Here is a 19,135-nt window from a genome sequence, read left to right on the forward strand (position 1 = left end):
TTGACATGTGACTGACACCTGACTTTGACAACTGACTCTGACATCTAACATTGATATCTGACTAATAAAAAGACAAATGTTTACTGTTGAGTACTGGGACTTCAACCCAAAATTCTATGTCTAGCAGCCATTATACTTATCATTGAGCTATCCACTCAGTGTAAGAAACATGTGCATTCTATTTGGTTACGTGATTTCCATTTTAAACATAGGTCTGAACTCATTGGGACTTTCACACAGACCTCCTCCAAGCCAAACTCAAATGATGTTTGACTCTGATATCTGACATTCTTCACACATCAGAATGAAAATCACAACTACTTTGAGACACCCTGAGTATTTGCATGGTTAATGTTGTAAGTCAAGAAAAACTACCAGCCATCAGCACTTGAGCTTATGACAAAATGGTAATGCTACTGCCTCATGGAGTGGAGCTTCTGTGTTTGAATCACAGAAGAAGAAAAATGAAACTGTGCTTTTTAGAATCATGCTGACTAGCACACACAATCCAGTGATGTTTGATATCTGAATTTCTTCACACATCAGAATGAAAATCACAATGACTTTTAGACACTCTCAGTATTTCCATGCCCCTGATGATGACTCACTGGAGTTTCCCAACATGCACTGGGATTCTCAATCAGAGCTTCATCAAAGAGGAAGTAGTAATAATAAATAAAGCAATAAAAACTTTTTTAATTAAAGTATATTCACTGATTATGTTATTTTTAAGTTTACACTGGAAATGACATAGCCAAATAAAACGCCCATGTTTCTTCAACTGACTGGATAGCTCAATGATAAGTGTACTAACATCTAGACATCGAATTTGGGGATCAAGTCCCAGTAACCGATTTTTTTGTTTTATTAGTCAGATATCAATGGAAAACGTCAGAGTCAAACTCAGATGTCAGAGTCAGATGTCAAAGTCACATATCAGAGTCAGATTTCAAAGTCAGATGTCAAAAGAGTCAGATGTCAAAGTCACATATCAGATTCAGATGTTAAAGTCAGTTCTCAGACAGGATATTTAGCCTCAAACTGACATTATTCTGATGTTTGACTTTGATATCTGATCATGTCCAAAAATGGACACTGTACTCTCCAGCTGTTGTGAAACTACAACTCCCAGTGTCCCTTGACAGATGAGAGCTGCATTTCCACTGTTAAAGGCTTTTGCCCCAGTGATAATTGTGGTAATTGCTACCTGGTTAAAAGATACTGATGTACCACTTGCAAGATACTTCAGTATAAAAAAGGATAAAAATTACTTCCGTGGAAGAATGAGTAGAGATGAGCGAATTTGATCAGGTCAGGGCTTATTCGGCAAGCTATAGCTGCAGAGGGAACCCGGCTTCCTGGATGGAGCCTGTGTGTTGGGCACCCCATGCATGTGTTGTGACTGTAAGGGTATGTGTCCACGTTCAGGAAACGCTGCATTTTTGACGCAGCGTTGTTCCACAGCGTCAAAAACGCAGCGTCCAGATGTTACAGCACAGTGGAGGGGATTTAATGAAATCCCGACTCCACTATGCGTTAAAAAACGCATGCGTTTTTGCCGCGAAAACGCACATGCGGTGCGTTTTTTCAAAACGCAGCATGTTGCTACTATGAGCAAAACACGCAGGAACACCGCAGGTGACCTCAGGTGCAGTTTTGGTCAGGATTTTACCTGCATAAAATCCTGACCAAAGCCTGAAGCAAAACTGAACGTGGACACATACCCTAATACCGCAGCCACGACACATGTAGCTGCGGAGCCGATCAGCTGGAGCCATCCAGGAAGCCGGGTTCCCGCTGCAGCTTATTCAGTAAGCGCTATAGCTTGCCGAATAAGCCCTGACCCGATCAAATTCACTCATCTCTAATGAGCTGATTCTACATTTCATTATCATTTTTCTAATTCAAAAACCATCATAATAAATCGAGAAAAGGGTTTGTCCAGGATTATAAAAAGCGGGATTACTTGCAACTGAACAACCAATTTAATAAATGCAGAATCATGCATGCCTTTAATACAAACCAACTATAGCAAGAGATTGAAGCAATATATTAAAGGGGTTGGCCACGTTAGGGGACTTTTTTTTTCTTTACTTAAAGGAATGGTCCGAAACTAAAATGTATTTAATCATTAATGTCTATCTATTTAATGTCATAATCTACTTTAATTAAAAAAAGTCCCTACCATTACTTTACTACACTGTCTAACTGCTTTACTTATTATTACTACTTTCTCTTTGATGACGCTCCGATTGGCAATGCCAGTGCATGTTGGGAAAGTCCAGTGACTCATCATCAGGGGGCAGAGACTGCAGTCACTGCCACAGCTTCTGCCTCCTCCATGAAACAAAGCGTCCTAAGTGATGTCTGTTTTAGGGACTGGGCTAGTCCCTGCTTTATTGGTTTCCCTAGTTTTCCTGCACGCCAAGTATCTTTCTTATAATGTGCAATGACAGTGCACTCTCTTGTCGGCTTGTTACTTCTGATAAGAGCCGGTGAGCGAGCGCACTGTCACTGTGCATATTGCACAGTGACAAGAATCTACAGAGCATTTGTTGGAAATGACATCTGATGCATGCTGTGTAGAGCAGGAGCAAACTCTGCCCCTGAAACAAAAGTAACTAATGACACTTTGTTTCATTGAGGGTTCAGAGGCTGCGGCAGTGACCAGGAGCTCAAATATAAGTAAAAAATATAAGTAAAAAATGTCCACAAAGTTGGCCAATCCCTTTATCTTATGTGTACTATATATTTGCATTATTCATGTGTACAGTAGGGCAGTATAATCCACATGCTCTGTGCAATTTCATGGCTCAAATGGGTTTTCCACTTTTAGAAATATGGACCCCAAAAAAGGTGATAGTAATGAAAAAGCAGAGATAGTACTCATCCTCGCTCAGTCGGTTTAGACACCACAAGCCAAAGAACTCTGTTATTGGCTGTAGCTATGATGTGAGCTGAGAATGTGATGTCACCGCTGCAGCCAATACATAGAAGCTGGAGCTGCACCTGACCGAGAAAGGGTGGAGCGGCACATGACCGAGAAAGGGTGGAGCGGCACCTGACCGAGATAGGGTGGGTATTCTCTGTATTTGTTCTTTGATTACTTTCTAACCGATAATGGCCCACTTTTCTAAAAAGTGAAAAACCCCTTTCACCCCTTCACAACGTATAGGTACATCATAGGTTGTGTCCCAGGATTTGATGCGGGCTCCGATGCTGACCCTACATCTTTCCTGGCACATGATAACTGATTTGATCAGCTGCCACGTGCCCCTAACAGCCGCAGGTGGAATCGCTGGGCACCAATGGGTTTGCATGACAACTCGAGGTCTGCAGAAGACCCCGTGCTTGTCATTGCAGATGACATAGAAGATAATAATGATGATAGCTGAACCCCTGCTATATGTAGCACAAGTAATCTGAAGATCACAGATTCAAGGTTCAAGGTTGTGATGGGATTAAATTGTATCTTTATATTTCCATGGTCATATTTACCAACATATTTACTTACATACTGTGTGTGTAAAGTATTTTAACTGGTGATAAGAATGCAGTATTTAAAAAGACACATTACATCACAGGGCACGATATACACACTGTATATATTTATATGTAAATAAGAGAAAGTACATCAGCGGCACTAACCCACCATCTGACATCAACTGGTTACTCTTTGCGGAGGTAGCAGGCGAACTCCGTGCTACAGCCTGTCATACAGACTTTGGGTGCTCCTTCACGGGAATACAGTCCTTATTTCATGTAACGTTTTTCAAGAAAGAAATTGTGCGGGCACTCACCAGTCTTCAATAGAAATAAATCCTTTATTGTAAACGAAACATCCAGAAGAAGTGGTTACGGCCGGGGGAGAGCAAGCTCGTCCTCCCCCGCTCACACGAGCTTGCTCTCCCCCGGCCGTAACCACTTCTTCTGGATGTTTCGTTTACAATAAAGGATTTATTTCTATTGAAGACTGGTGAGTGCCCGCACAATTTCTTTCTTGAAAAACGTATATATTTATATATATACTAGCTGAAGAGCCCGGCGTTGCCTGGGCATAGTAAATATCTGTGGTTAGTTATAGCACCTCACTTCTCTTATTTTCCCATCACGCCTCTCATTTTCCCCCTCACATCTCTCATTTTCTCCCTTACACCTCTCATTTTCCCCTCACTCCTCTTATTTTCCCCCTCACTCCTCTCATTCCCCCCTAACACTTGTCATTTCGACCTCACATCTGTCATTTTCCGATCATTTTGCACTCACACCTTTTCATTTTCACCTCACACCCCTCATTTTCACCTCACACCTCTCATTTTCCCCTCAGTATATACATGTTTGTCATCTCCCTTATATATAGTATACACCTGTATGTCATCTCCTGTATATAGTATATACCTGTATGTCATCTCCCCTGTAAATAGTATATACTTGCTGTATGTCATCTCCTCCTGTATATTGTATATACTTGTGTCATCTCCTCCTGTATATAGTATATACCTGTATGTCATCTCTTCTGTATATACTATATACCTGTATGTCATCTCCTCTTATATATAGTATATACCTGTATGTCATCTCCTGTATATAGTATATACCTGCTGTATGTCATCTCCTCCTCTATATACCTATGTGTCATCTCCTCTTTTATATAGTATATACCTGTATGTCATATCCTCCTGTATATAGTATATACGTGTGTCATCTCCTCTTGTATATAGTATATACCTGTGTGTCATCTCCTCCTGTATATAGTATATACCTGTGTGTCATCTGCTCCTGTATATAGTATATATCTGTGTCATCTCCTCCTGTATATAGTATATACGTGTGTCATCTCCCCTGTATATAGTATATACTTGTGTGTCATCTCCTCCTCCTGTATATAGTATATATCTGTGTGTCATCTCCCCTGTATATAGTATGTACCTGTATGTCATCTCCTCCTGTATATAGTATATACCTGTGTGTCATCTCCCCTGTATATAGTATATACCTGTGTGTCATCTCCCCTGTGTATAGTATATACCTGTGTCATCTCCCCTGTATATAGTAGGTACCTGTATGTCATCTCCTCCTGTATATAGTATATACCTGTGTGTCATCTCCTGTATATAGTATATACCTGTGTGTCATCTCCCGTGTATAGTATATACCTGTGTGTCATCTCCCATGTATATAGTATGTACCTGTATGTCATCTCCCCTGTATATAGTATATACCAGTGTGTCATCTCCTGTATATAGTATATACCTGTGTGTCATCTCCTCCTGTATATAGTATATATCTGTGTGTCATCTCCTCCTGTATTAGACCTCGTTCACACGTTATTTGCTCAGTATTTTTACCTCAGTATTTGTAAGTTAAATTGGCAGCCTGATAAATCCCCAGCCAATAGGAAGCCCTCCCCGCTGGCAGTATATATTAGCTCACACATACACATAATAGACAGGTCATGTGACTGACAGCTGCCGTATTTCCTATATGGTACAGTTGTTGCTCTTGTAGTTTGTCTGCTTATTAATCAGATTTTTATTTTTGAAGGATAATACCAGACTTGTGTGTGTTTTAGGGCGAGTTTCATGTGTCAAGTTGTGTGTGTTGAGTTGCATGTGGCGACATGCGTGTAGCAACTTTTTGTGTGTCGAGTTGCATGTGACAGGTTAGTGTAGCAAGTTGTGTGCAGCAAGTTTTGCGCATGGCGAGTTTTGCGCGTGGCGAGTTTTATGTGTGGTGTGTTTTGAGTATGTGCAAGTTTTGTGTGAGGCAACTTTTGCATGTGTTGCAACTTTTGTGCATGTGGCAATTTTTCCGCGTGTGCAAGTTTTGCATGTGGCGAGTTTTCCATGAGGTGAGTTTTGCACGTGTGGCGAGTTTTGCGTGAGCCTAGTTTTGCATGTGTCGAGTTTTGCGCGTGGCGAGTTTTGAGCAGCGACTTTTGTGTTTCGACTTTTATGTTGCGAGGTTGGTGTATGTGTGGTGAAATGTGTGCTGAGGGTGATAAGTGTTCAAGCACGTGGTAGTGTGTGGCACATTTTGTGCGTGTGTTCATATCCCCGTGTGTGGTGAGTATCCCATGTCAGGGCCCCACCTTAGCAACTGTACGGTATATACTCTTTGGCGCCATCGCTCTCACTCTTTAAGTTCCCCTTGTTCACATCTGGCAGCTGTCAATTTGCCTCCAACACTTTTCCTTTCACTTTTTCCCCATTATGTAGATAGGGGCATAATTGTTTGGTGAATTGGAACACGGGGGTTAAAATTTTGCCTCACAACATAGCCTATGACGCTCTCGGGGTCCAGACGTGTGACTGTGCAAAATTTTGTGGCTGTAGCTGGGACGGTGCAGATGCCAATCCCGGACAAACACACATACGCACGCACATTCAGCTTTATATAAGGCAGGATGGATCCATGCTTTCATGTTGTTTACGCCAAATTCTGACCCTACCATCCGAATGTCGCAGCAGAAATCGAGACTCATCAGACCAAGCAACGTTTTTCCAATCTTCTACTGTCCAATTTCGATGAGCTTGTACAAATTGTAGCCTCAGTTTCCTGTTCTTAGCTGAAAGGAGTGGTACCCGGTGTGGTCTTCTGCTGCTGTAGCCCATCTGCCTCAAAGTTCGACGCACTGTGCGTTCAGAGATGCTCTTAGGCCTACCTTGGTTGTAACGGGTGGCGATTTGAGTCACTGTTGCCTTTCTATCAGCTCGAACCAGTCTGCCCATTCTCCTCTGACCTCTGGCATCAACAAGGCATTTCCGCCCACAGAACTGCCGCTCACTGGATTTTTTTTCTTTTTCGGACCATTCTCTGTAAACCCTAGAGATGGTTGTGCGTGAAAATCCCAGTAGATCAGCAGTTTCTGAAATACTCAGACCAGCCCTTCTGGCACCAACAACCATGCCACGTTCAAAGGCACTCAAATCACCTTTCTTCCCCATACTGATGCTCGGTTTGAACTGCAGGAGATTGTCTTGACCATGTCTACATGCCTAAATGCACTGAGTTGCCGCCATGTGATTGGCTGATTAGAAATTAAGTGTTAACAAGAAGTTGGACAGGTGTACCTAATAAAGTGGCCGGTGAGTGTATATATATATATATATATATATATATATATATATATATATATATATATATATATACAATGCCCAAAAAATAAAGGGAACACTAAAATCCCACATCCCAGATATCACTAAATGAAATATTCCAATTGTAAATCTTTATTCATTGTATAGTGGAATGTGTCGAGAACAGTAAAACCTAAAAAAGATCAACGTAAATCACAACTAATATCCCACGGAGGTCTGGAGTTGGAGTGATGCTCAAAATCAAAGTGGAAAATGAAGTTACAGGCTGATCCAACTTCAGTGGAAATGCCTCAAGACAAGGAAATGATGCTCAGTAGTGTGTGTGGCCTCCACGTGCCTGTATGACCTCCCTACAATGCCTGGGCATGCTCCTGATGAGGCGGCGGATGGTCTACTGAGGGATCTCCTCCCAGGCCTGGACTAAAGCATCCACCAACTCCTGGACAGTCTGTGGTGCAATGTGACATTGGTGGATGGTGCGAGACATGATGTCCCAGATGTGTTCAATCGGATTCAGGTCTGGGGAACGGGTGGGCCAGTCCATAGCTTCAATGCCTTCATTTTGCAGGAACTGCTGACTCTCCAGCCACATGAGGTCTGGCATTGTCCTGCATTAAAAGGAACCCAGGGCCAACCACACCAGCATATGGTCTCACAAGGGGTCTGAGGATCTCATCTCGGTACATAATGGCAGTCAGGCTACCTCTGGCGAGCACATGGAGGGCTGTGCGGCCCTCCAAAGATATGCCACCGCACACAATTACTGACCAACATGCTGAAGGATGTTGCAGGCAGCAGATCACTCTCCACGATGTCTCAAGACTCTGTCACGTCTATCACATCTGTCACATGTGCTCAGTGTGAACCTGCTTTAATATGTGAAGAGCACAGGGCCCCAGTGGCGAATTTGCCAATCCTGGTGTTCTGTGGCAAATGCCAAGCCTCCTGCACGTTGTTGGGCTGTGAGCACAACCCCCATCTGTGGACGTTGGGCACTCAGACCATCCTCATGGAGTCAGTATCTAACCGTTCGTGCAGATACATGCACATTTGTGGCCTGCGGTCAGTCATTTTGCAGGGCTCTCGCAGTGTTCCTCCTGTTCCGCCTTGCACAAAGGCTGAGGTAGCGGTCCTGCTGCTGGGTTGTTGCCCTCTTACGGCCCCCTCCACATCTCCTGGTGTACTGGCCTGTCTCCTGGTAGCGCCTCCAGCCTCTGGACACTACACAGCAAAAGTTCTTGCAGCTCGCATTGATGTGCCATCGTGGATGAGCTGCACTACCTGAGCCACTTGTGTGGGTTGTAGAGTCCGTCTCATGCTACCCCGAGTGTGAAAGCACAACCAACATTCAAAAGTGACCAAAACATCAGCCAGAAAGCATTGTTACTGAGATGTGGTCTGTGGTCCCCACCTGCAGAACCACTCCTTTATTGAGTGTGTCTTGATAATTGCCAATAATTTCCATCTGTTGTCTATTAAATTTGCACAACAGCATGTGAAATTGATTGTCAAACAGAGTTGCTTCATAAGTGGACAGTTTGATTTCACAGAAGTTTGATTTACTTGGAGTTATATTCTGTTGTTTAAGTGCTCCCTTTATTTTTTTGAGCAGTGTATATACAGTTGTGGCCAAAAGTATTGACACCCCTGCAATTCTGTCAGATAATACTCAGTTTCTTCCTGAAAATGATTGCAATCATAAATTCTTTGTTATTATTTTCTTCATTTAATTTGTCTTAAATGAAAAAACACAAAAGAGAATGAAGCAAAACATTGATCATTTCACACAAAACTCCAAAAATGGGCCAGACAAAAGCATTGGCACCCTCAGCCTAATACTTGGTTGCACAACCTTTAGCCAAAATAACTGCGACCAACCGCTTCCGTTAACCATCAATGAGTTTCTTACAATGCTCTGCTGGAATTTTAGACCATTCTTCTTTGGCAAACTGCTCCAGGTCCCTGATATTTGAAGGGTGCCTTCCCCAAACTGCCATTTTTAGATCTCTCCACAGGTGTTCTATGGGATTCAGGTCTGGACTCATTGCTGGCCACCTTAGAAGTCTCCAGCGCGTTCTCTCAAACCATTTTCTAGTGTTTTTTGAAGTGTGTTTTGGGTCATTGTCCTGCTGGAAGACCCATGACCTCTGAGGGAGACCCAGCTTTCTCACACTGGGCCCTACATTATGCTGCAAAATTTGTTGGTAGTCTTCAGACTTCATAATGCCATGCACACAGTCAAGCAGTCCAGTGCCAGAGGCAGCAAAGCAACCCCAAAACATCAGGGAACCTCCGCCATGTTTTACTGTAGGGACCATGTTCTTTTCTTTGAATGCCTCTTTTTTTCTCCTGTAAACTCTATGTTGATGCCTTTGCCCAAAAAGCTCTACTTTTGTCTCATCTGACCAGAGAACATTCTTCCAAAATGTTTTAGGCTTTTTCAGGTAAGTTTTGGCAAACTCCAGCCTGGCTTTTTTATGTCTCGGGGTAAGAAGTGGGGTCTTCCTGGGTCTGCAGCACCGCAGCACCGCCTGCTGTGGGGATAAACAGAGCCGAGTGCGCTCTGATTAATGTAATAGGTCCAATGAGCAGAATGTGCCCAAGAAACGTAGTAAGCCAATGACACACCTGCGCTTATGAGGAAATAATAATACATGCACTACAGCACCGCCTGCTGTGAGGAGAAACAGAGCCGATTGCGCTCTGATTAATGTATTAGGTCCAATGAGCAGACTGTGTCCAGGAACTGTGATTTCAGCGGGATGGCGGTCTAACCGCTAAAAGCTGCCAATGTTATGGCTCCCTGCAGTGATTACGTAAATAAACATCCACTTACTAGTTGTGGAAGTGAAGATGGTTGAGGAAGTCGGTCAATGTCCAAGAATCTTGTCTGCTGCTGTGCCGGGCTGGACCGTATGCCGACAGGGAAATCCAGAACCGGCTGTGCCCAGACAAGTGGCTGGACGCTGGGCGTCTAAAAGGACTCCTAGCGTGCCCCGGCCGGAAGCAACGCCGGAGCAGTAGCGGTGTGTGCGGGGGGCGTGGCTGAAGTAGTGACGTCACAAGTTGGGCGGCCGCGTGACATTGACCGACTTCCTCAACCATCTTCACTTCCACAACTAGTAAGTGGATGTTTATTTACATAATCACTGCAGGGAGCCATAATATTGGCAGCTTTTAGCGGTTAAACCGCCATCCCGCTGAAATCACGGTTCCTGGACACAGTCTGCTCATTGGACCTAATACATTTCTCCTCACAGCAGGCGGTGCTGTAGTGCATGTATTATTATTTCCTCATAAGCGCAGGTGTGTCATCGGCTTACTACGGTTCTTGGGCACATTCTGCTCATTGGACCTATTACATTAATCAGAGCGCACTCGGCTCTGTTTATCCCCACAGCAGGCGGTGCTACAGTGCATGTAGTATTATTGTTTGGATGTTAGTCGAGGTTCTTTATCCAACATCCACACAATCTTGCGTTGAAATCTCGTGTCAATTTTTATTTTCTGTCCACATCTAGGGAGGTTAGCCACAGTGCCATGGGCTTTAAACTTCTTGATGACACTGCGCACGGTAGACACAGGAACATTCAGGTCTTTGGAGATGGACTTGTAGCCTTGAGATTGCTCATGCTTCCTCACAATTTGGTTTCTCAAGTCCTCAGACAGTTCTTTGGTCTTCTTTCTTTTCTCCATACTCAATGTGGTACACACAAGGACACAGGACACAGGTTGAGTCAACTTTAATCCATGCCAACTGGCTGCAAGTGTGATTTAGTTATTGCCAACACCTGTTAGGTGCCACAGGTAAGTTACAGGTGCTGTTAATTACACAAATTAGAGAAGCATCACGTGATTTTTCGAACGGTGCCAATACTTTTGTCCACCCCCTTTTTTATGTTTGGTGTGGAATTATATCCAATTTGGCTTTAGGACAATTCTTTTTGTGTTTTTTCATTTAAGACAAATTAAATGAAGAAAATAATAACAAAGAATTTGTGTTTGCAATCATTTTTAGGAAGAAACTGAGTATTATCTGACTGAATTGCAGGGGTGTCAATACTTTTGGCCACAACTGTGTGTGTGTATATATATATACATATATATATATATATATATATATATATATATATATATTTATCTCGTGCTCTGTGATACTCAGTAATGTGTCTTTTAAAATACTGCATTCTTATCACCAGTTAAAATACTTTATATAAACAGTATGTAAGTAAATATGACGATAAATATATCTATATATATTATGTGCTCTGTTACAAATACTAGTAGTTCTGGCTAACTGTCCTTTAATACTTTCCTTGCAGGTCGGACTCATATCAGGCATTGTCCTCATGCTGACTGGTATGACGGTTCTTGCAGTTGGTTTTCTGGTGTCACCAAAAGTCGAAGCCTTTGGAGAAGATGATTTTGTTGTAGTGGATAGCCATGCTGTTCAATTCAATGGAGCCCTTGATATTTGTAAATTGGCAGGCGCAATCATGTTTTGCATTGGGGGAACTACATTAGCAGCATGTCTTTTAATGTCTGCTTTTGCTAAAAGTTACTCCAAAGAAGAGAGGTATCTTCAGCAGAAATTTAAAGAGAGAATAGCAGACCTTAAGGCTCATGTGCACCCTGTGACAAAGGCCCCGGCTCCTGGAGAATCAAAGATACCTGTCACTCTATCCAAGGTTCAAAATGTGCAACCTTCATCTGAAACCTGACATTTACCCACCATTGTACTCGTAATTAAATTGAAAAGGTCAGCTTTTGTGATTGTTACAGTACTTGCTTTTGCAGTACAGTCCAGCTGTACGTGGCTGAAATAAATGAATAGGCCAAATAATAGCAAAATGTGAAAAGATCCACAATTTCTGTGTTATTGTTGGGAAACTTCATTCAACACTGCTTTTAGAATTCAGTGTGTCCCATCAATAGTCCCCAATGGTGACGGCAAAATATTATTTGCCTTTTGCTGTTATTTTCACACTCCCTCATGATCTAAAATCTTAAACTAGATTCACTGGACCCTGGTCCAGCAGCTACATCAGTAGGCCATGGGTGCCAGATGGGAGCCCTGCGAATCACCTCCTACTTCCTGGAATCCCCACACCTCTTAAGATTTGTAGACCCAGCGTGACATCATTGTTGTGGCACGTGACATGAAGCCATGTCTACTAATCAGAAGCATAGCTTGGGGGTTCTAGCAGATAGGAGGTGGTTTGCTGGGCTCCTGTCCGGCAGCCACACACTAGACATCATGCCATGCCTACTAATCAGAAGAGTAGCTGAGGGGTGCCGACAGATAGGAGGTGGTATGCTGGGCTTCTGTCCGCAGCAACACACTAGACATAGACATCATGCCATGCCTACTAATTGGAAGAGTAGCCGGAGGGTTGGCAGAAGATAGGTGGTTTGTGCAGGGCTCCTGTTTGGCGGCCACACACTAGACATCATGCCATGTCTACTAATCAGAAGAGTAGCCAGGGGGTGCCAGCAGTTAGGAGGTGGTTTGCAGGGCTCCTGTCTGGCAGCCACACACTAAACATCATGCCATGCCTACTAATCAGTAGAGTAGCCGGGGGGGGGGGGGAAAGGGTGCCAGAAGATAGGAGGTAGTTTGCAGGTCTCCTGTTCGGCGGCCACACACTACTGACCAGGGTCCTGCAAATGGATTTGTTCATTTCTAATAACAAGATAACATTGACAACTTCAGGTGTGCAAGAGAAGGGACTGATCTTACTAGATGATTATGATGTTAGATGGTGAAGCCATGTAATAGTTATTGACAAAAGCTAAAGGGGTTTTCCGAGTTTTGTATAAAGATGGCTGGAGCCACATAGATACTTTTTGGAGAGTGATTTTGAAGTCTCATGTAGCCTCAATGAAATAGTTCATCAGCTTTGTTCAACATTGCATTACTGTATATTACTTTTCCTAAATTTATAATTGCAGCCAGTAAATATAAACATTCTTGCTAGGGCTCATTCAGAAGTTAGTTTTTCTTGTATGAGTTCCATCTGTGCTTTTCACAGGTATCATTACTACCTATGTTAATCCATGGGGTAGTTCACATGTCTGATTCTTTCTGTGGAACCAGTAGTTCTCACAAAAGAACAGAAACTTGTCCAATATTGATCCAAGCATCTGATCATACTTATCAATGCAAGTTTATGGGTCAGTGAAAAAAATCAAGCGGGCACATAGATGCCATCAGTGTGCTGTCCAATTTTCATGGACGCTTTGATACGAGAAGCTTGAGAAACCTTTTTTTCCCAACCAAGAAATACTGATGACACTCTGCTGATAAAAACTGACACACTGACCAAACTCAAAATGTTTCCTCAGATCTAGAGGTTGAAGATTGTCCCTAACCTAGTCCTGTTCACATAGTATAGTTCTGATTGTATTCAGTATGGGCAATCCTCTATGAGATAAAGAGCATAGACTGAATACAATATAGCAAATCAACTCAGAAAAATTATGTATTCCACTTATGTAATTATCTCACAGAAACTAATAGCCCCCTCTCAGGTGGAGGATGTACTGGTGAAAACACGAATCTTTCAGTCCATGATAGATGACAGAGGTTTTGCAAAGTAAGTTAAATTGAAACGGAATTCTAAAAATTACTGAAATAGGGTAAAGTCTTAGTCTACATTAAGCTATATTTATTTTACTCACTTATATAGCGCCATTAATTCTACAGCGCTTTACAGATATTATCGGCATTGTCCCAATTGGGGCTCACAATCTAAATTCCCTAACAATATGTCTTTGGAATGTGGGAGGAAACCGGAGAATCCAGACGTATCCCACGATACATGGGCAGAACATACTCCTTGCAGATGTTGTACTTGGTGGGATTTGAACACAGGACCCCTGCGCGGCAAGGCTACAGTGCTAACCACTGAGCCACCCTGTTGCCACCGTGCTGTATGAATTATATTACTTATATATACTTATGTGTTAAATTGGAAAACCTATTTATGAGACCTGTCCCTGTGTTATTCTCTGTATAAATCATTACTAATATAGAACATACAGTATCAGTGGTGTTGCATTAGACAATAGTGTTCCATATTTTAGAAAGGAAATTTATTGCTCTCTTAATTTTTATCCACAGTGAAATGGCAGTTCTCGCCTATTAACACAGTTGGCAGGAAATGTGTAATTGCCGGGACCCCTCCAATCACTACATTGGAGGTCCCAAGTCCCTTGCACCACCTCACTGCTTACTGTGGATGTGCAGCAGTTTGAATGGAGCAGTGGTTGACCATGATTGTCACCACTTCATTAAAAGTATATCCTGCTAATGAAAGCCTAGTCTATCATGGGCAAAGGGATCTGTATAAGTATCAAACCCTCCAATAATGGCTCATGCAGACGAGCGTACAAATAGTACATGTGTTTTCTGACTTTTACTCACTGATCCACGTTATTCAATAGTGTTGTTCAGTCTCGGATGAGACTCACTTATTCAATTCTATGGGTGCGCAAAAAATAACGGATCCCATGCAGCATCCCAGTGGCATCTGAATTTTACTCATACAGTTCTTTTGTAAACCTAGGAAACTGTATTTGATCAAGTACATTTTTTCAAGTAGTTGTATGAAAACGGGTCACACATTGATGTTACACAGCTGTAAAAATCGGACGCATGGATGGCAAAAGGAAGGAAATCGGTTGAAAATTAGAAAAAAAATCATCCGAGTTTTCTGGGAGAAACTTGGATCATTTCTCAAACGCTTGTCTACAGCCTGAAAGGAAACAGCTTTTAGCATTTACAAAACTGACTGTATGGTAGCAGAGGTGTGGTCTGAGTAAGGTTACGCTCACACGAGCGTATACCTCGGATGAGTGCTACCTGATGTTTTATCGGACCAATGTTGTTCTGTGGGGCAGCGCTGATCAGAGGTTTTTTTGTCATACCGATTTGGCATGAGAAAAAAATTGAAGCATGAAATTCTGATCGAAATCTGATCAGAGTCTGACCTAAGTGTCATTTACTTAATCAATCCGATTCTCTTGCACGAGAGAATCTACGCTCGTGTGAACAAATCGATAGACTGGTCCAGACAGGTGTATCTCATGGACTGTATTCAGACTGCAATGCCCAGACTGACGGCAGGACTCCTGATCCAAACTCTCTGCCTCTCATATACTGCACTAGTTTACTGATTTATTGATTTGCCAGTATAATAGAATTAATTAGTCTGCTACTTTTCTAATTCATCAAAGAAAACATAATGTATTCCTCTGGCAGCGGAAAATGTGCATATCGTTAATGCTCACTACTAATGGTTTCTGTACAGTACAATGAGCCAGTAGACACATTTTAATGGCCTGTATTCTGTTTTTGTGCTTTTTTTGTTTTACTTTTAGCCCATATCGTGTAGTATTTTTGTCATTCTGTCTTCTTTTACAAAATGGAGAGCTGTTTTATGATTCTGCTCGAACAGTGTAACTCAGTGGAACATGAACATCCAGTGGCAAATCAAACACAAATGTGTAAACCCATAATAAGAAATTTGTCAAATATTTTTATCAATTTATTTTTACATCCATTCTGCACACTTAGTCCAAGTAGAATGGAACATGGTAAAATTAGTTTCCGTTATACAGCCATTGGATTAAGGGGTTGTAGCAGAACAGAAAAATAATCAGTTTTGTTTATCAAAATAGCACCACCCTTACTTATAGGTGGTGTCTGGTATTGCGAGATAGCCATCGCTCACATTAATGGACTGATAAGCAGCAATACCAGACACAGCCCATGAAAAGTGGCCTTGCATCTAAGCAAAAACCAGACCAAGGCTTCTACTCTCACAGAACCCTTTAAATTATACCGTTGGGTCCTCAAGACACTTTTCCAGAAGGAGTTTGGCTCATTCACGTACATTTTAGCAAGCTGCAGTTTAGCTTTTTTATGTCTCTGATGCAGTTATGAAAAAAAAGTATTTTAGTAGGTTTCTATTTTTTTATTTTACATTTGAAAAACAATTACGAAAGTGTCACGATTTTGGTCATCCACTTTAAGTGGTAATTCCTCATTTTAATTGGAGTGACACTACAACGCAAAAAAGATATTATTCCAGATAGTGTTCATTATTTCTTCTACTCAACTATTGCTTTGTTATGACCTAATGTAAATTGGGAATCACGTATTTAAATAAATGAAGCATTCTCAGGGACATTTATGAAAAGAACATATTATTATGAAGATATAATAAAACTCTACTATTAGAGGCTCTTAGAGGGAAGAATATTTTTACAAAATTTTGAATGCATGAACAGAGCAGCTTGTAATGATTATTTAGATGAAATTATGCAATAATATATTAAATTTAGCTTATATCACACATGAGGAAATACTTTGCTAGCCCAATTCTGTTTTTAACCTTGCATTCTTTTATGTTATTTGCTGTGTGTTAATCTTTCTGTAATAGTCGTGTACACATATATTCTTTATCTGTGTTCCTGAATAATGAGCAGATGTTATGCTCTTGACTGTGCAATGATCTGCAATGATATTTGCAGCACTTTGCACTGTGACTCCAGCATAGTACATGTTATAAATGGAGCATCAAATACAGCTAATGCCCTATTAATGTCTTTGGTTTCATTATTGCTTTCAATCCACCTTGGAAGTGGTTCAACCTTGCTTAGTTTAGAAAAAAGTGTTCTTTTTCCACAGTTTAAAGTAGTTGTCCACTACTTGGACAACTCTGTCTCAATCGGCATGTTTGCCCTTTCCCAGTAAAATAACAAGATTTAAACTGATCTTCGGTGCCAGTCCTGTTCCAGCGGTGTTGGCATTCGCTCTTCTGGGGATCGCATGGCATTGTTATGTGGATTAATCAGACATCAAGCAGAAGTGAGCTTCTAGCCACAGCTCTCGCTTCCTCTTGCTGTCTAATTCGTCTGATGGCGAAAAGTGTGAAGTCAGCGCTGATTGGCCACAGTGATAGCATGACATAATGTGCAGTGAGTCCTGGCAGAGCTGACAATGCTGGAATGGTGCTGAAACTGGAGGTGAATATGTGTTGTGCAGCATGCATCAGACACTGGCTGTATAAGATTGATCATTCATTATCAAAATTCTCAGTTCTGAGGTAAAAACCATATCATTGTGCACTGTGTAGAAAGCATAGGTATCGTTGAAAACGGGGGAAAAAAACAAGCAGAACATGTGAACCCAAAAAAGAAGAGAATGTCTGCTTCACCGAATCCGTAAAAAAGAGTGTTCTTTATTCACAAACTTTAAGCATAGAGGATACAGACTTCAGCACGAGCCATATGGGTAAGAATCTCAACTCATTTCTGGAGACCAAGCTACCTTAATCATGACCATTGTCATGATTAAGGGAGCTTGGTCTCCAGAAACGCGTTGAGATTCTTACCCATATGGCTCGTGCTGAAGTCTGTATCCTCTATGCTTAAAGTTTGTGAATAAAGAAAACTCTTTTTTACGGATTCGGTGAAGCTGGACATTCTCTTCTTTTTTGGATTCTATATGCCTGGACACAGTGGGTCCGTGCTCCCGAAGATTGGTTTATGCATCACGGGTGAGTTGGTTTATATTCCTTCTTTCTAAGAACATGTGAACACATGAAGCTTTGTAGATCCTTATTCTATGACTGCACAATACCTAAATAATCAAAAACTTCTTCAGTCATCAAAACCCATATTCAGTCCTAAGATTTTTCCATAAAGTTAGGCTTTAGTTCTACGTTCTTCATAAATTTATAAAATATGCGCGATATGAGGCCTCATAATATGTTAGACGATGTCTTGGGTGCACAATGGTGGTAAATCAGCAGTCATTATGGAGCTTCAGTGTTTCCCAAGGGGGATTAAACATTGAGGTCACAAAGGAGTCCCAGACTTCATGAGCTGGGGTAATTGTTGAACGTGATATTTTTGGATTTTTTGACTCTATGGACTTTAAACCCATATATTATTGAATTTAATAATGGTCTCATCTGCTCATTTAATTTACAAGAAGTATAAATCTGCATTTCTCACACAAGTTGGGTACTGCTTATTACATCAGCTCTTCATTTGTCTTGTCACTCTTGGCAATTATGGAACTAGGCCACATCACGGCAGGAGCTGATCATATAATCCTTCAGGAGACACAAAATCATTTATATTTCGACAATATCAGTTGTAAGAGGAAGATATTTGGTTTGTTAACATTAATAGTAAAGATAATTAATATCAAAGGAAAGCTTCATTTTAAAGTGAATTCTCTTGTTGTAAAATTGCCTCCCAGTCAAGTCTGTCTGAGCAGTCACATGTTGTGTTTCCTATCATGTGAAGAGTGGAGTCTAGAATATATTTGCAATGTTTCGCTGTTGCGTTTCACATAAGTGATCCTTTTCATTTTTTATTGTCTAGAAATAAAAGATAACTGAGCAAAGAAAAAATGAATAAATGTGTTTAGTGACTTTCTTCTTCTTAGAGTGTATCAATCATTTAAATTATTTCTTTATATTTTATATGTTATACCTCATACATGTCTTGCAGATCAGTGGCTGTCCAGATTCTGTTAGGAGCATGCATCACAGCAAACAAAATAGCTCAGCTCCCGCATGATAGTGGGTGCAGAGTGGTCTACAGGGTCTGTTGAAAATCTCCAGGTAAATACACTCCTTTATGCACAATGTGCTCCCCCCGCTAATCACAAAAAAAGAGGATCTCGAGTCTTCTATTTTATGAATTCTCAGGCCTGGTAAAGGAGTTATCCGCTCCTGCTGGAGATTCCTCAGCTTCCGCTGACACATTGACAGACCAGCGTCCTCTCTTCTGGTCTGTCGATGGTGCTACACTGTCGATGTCATGCCAATTGACAGTCAGCTCCCTGCTACCTAACTGTGAAAAGCAGGCTGATTAGCAAGACAGCTGGAATGACGCCCTGTCAACCAAGAAAACCGGAAGAGTAAGAGTCAAACCGAAAAGAACAAGAACTGAGAAAGTTGGGTATATGATGGGACCTAAGGAGTAGGACACGGAATAACACGAAGCTGCAAAAAGAA

General features: G+C 41.6%; 1 protein-coding gene across 1 annotated transcript in view; it reads left to right on the forward strand.

Annotated features, from left to right (window-relative positions):
* NRSN1 (neurensin 1) overlaps nucleotides 1–18,551 on the forward strand; it is a 44,093-nt gene extending 25,542 nt beyond the window's left edge. Inside the window, exon 3 of the mRNA XM_077269966.1 lies at nucleotides 11,420–18,551. Coding sequence (XP_077126081.1) covers nucleotides 11,420–11,818 — 399 coding nt within the window. The 3' untranslated portion in view covers nucleotides 11,819–18,551. The remainder of the gene's footprint in view (nucleotides 1–11,419) is intronic.
* Nucleotides 18,552–19,135: the final 584 nt, after the last annotated feature.

This window comes from Ranitomeya variabilis, chromosome 6 (genome assembly GCF_051348905.1).
Source record: "Ranitomeya variabilis isolate aRanVar5 chromosome 6, aRanVar5.hap1, whole genome shotgun sequence".
NCBI classification, from domain to species: Eukaryota; Metazoa; Chordata; class Amphibia; order Anura; family Dendrobatidae; genus Ranitomeya; species Ranitomeya variabilis.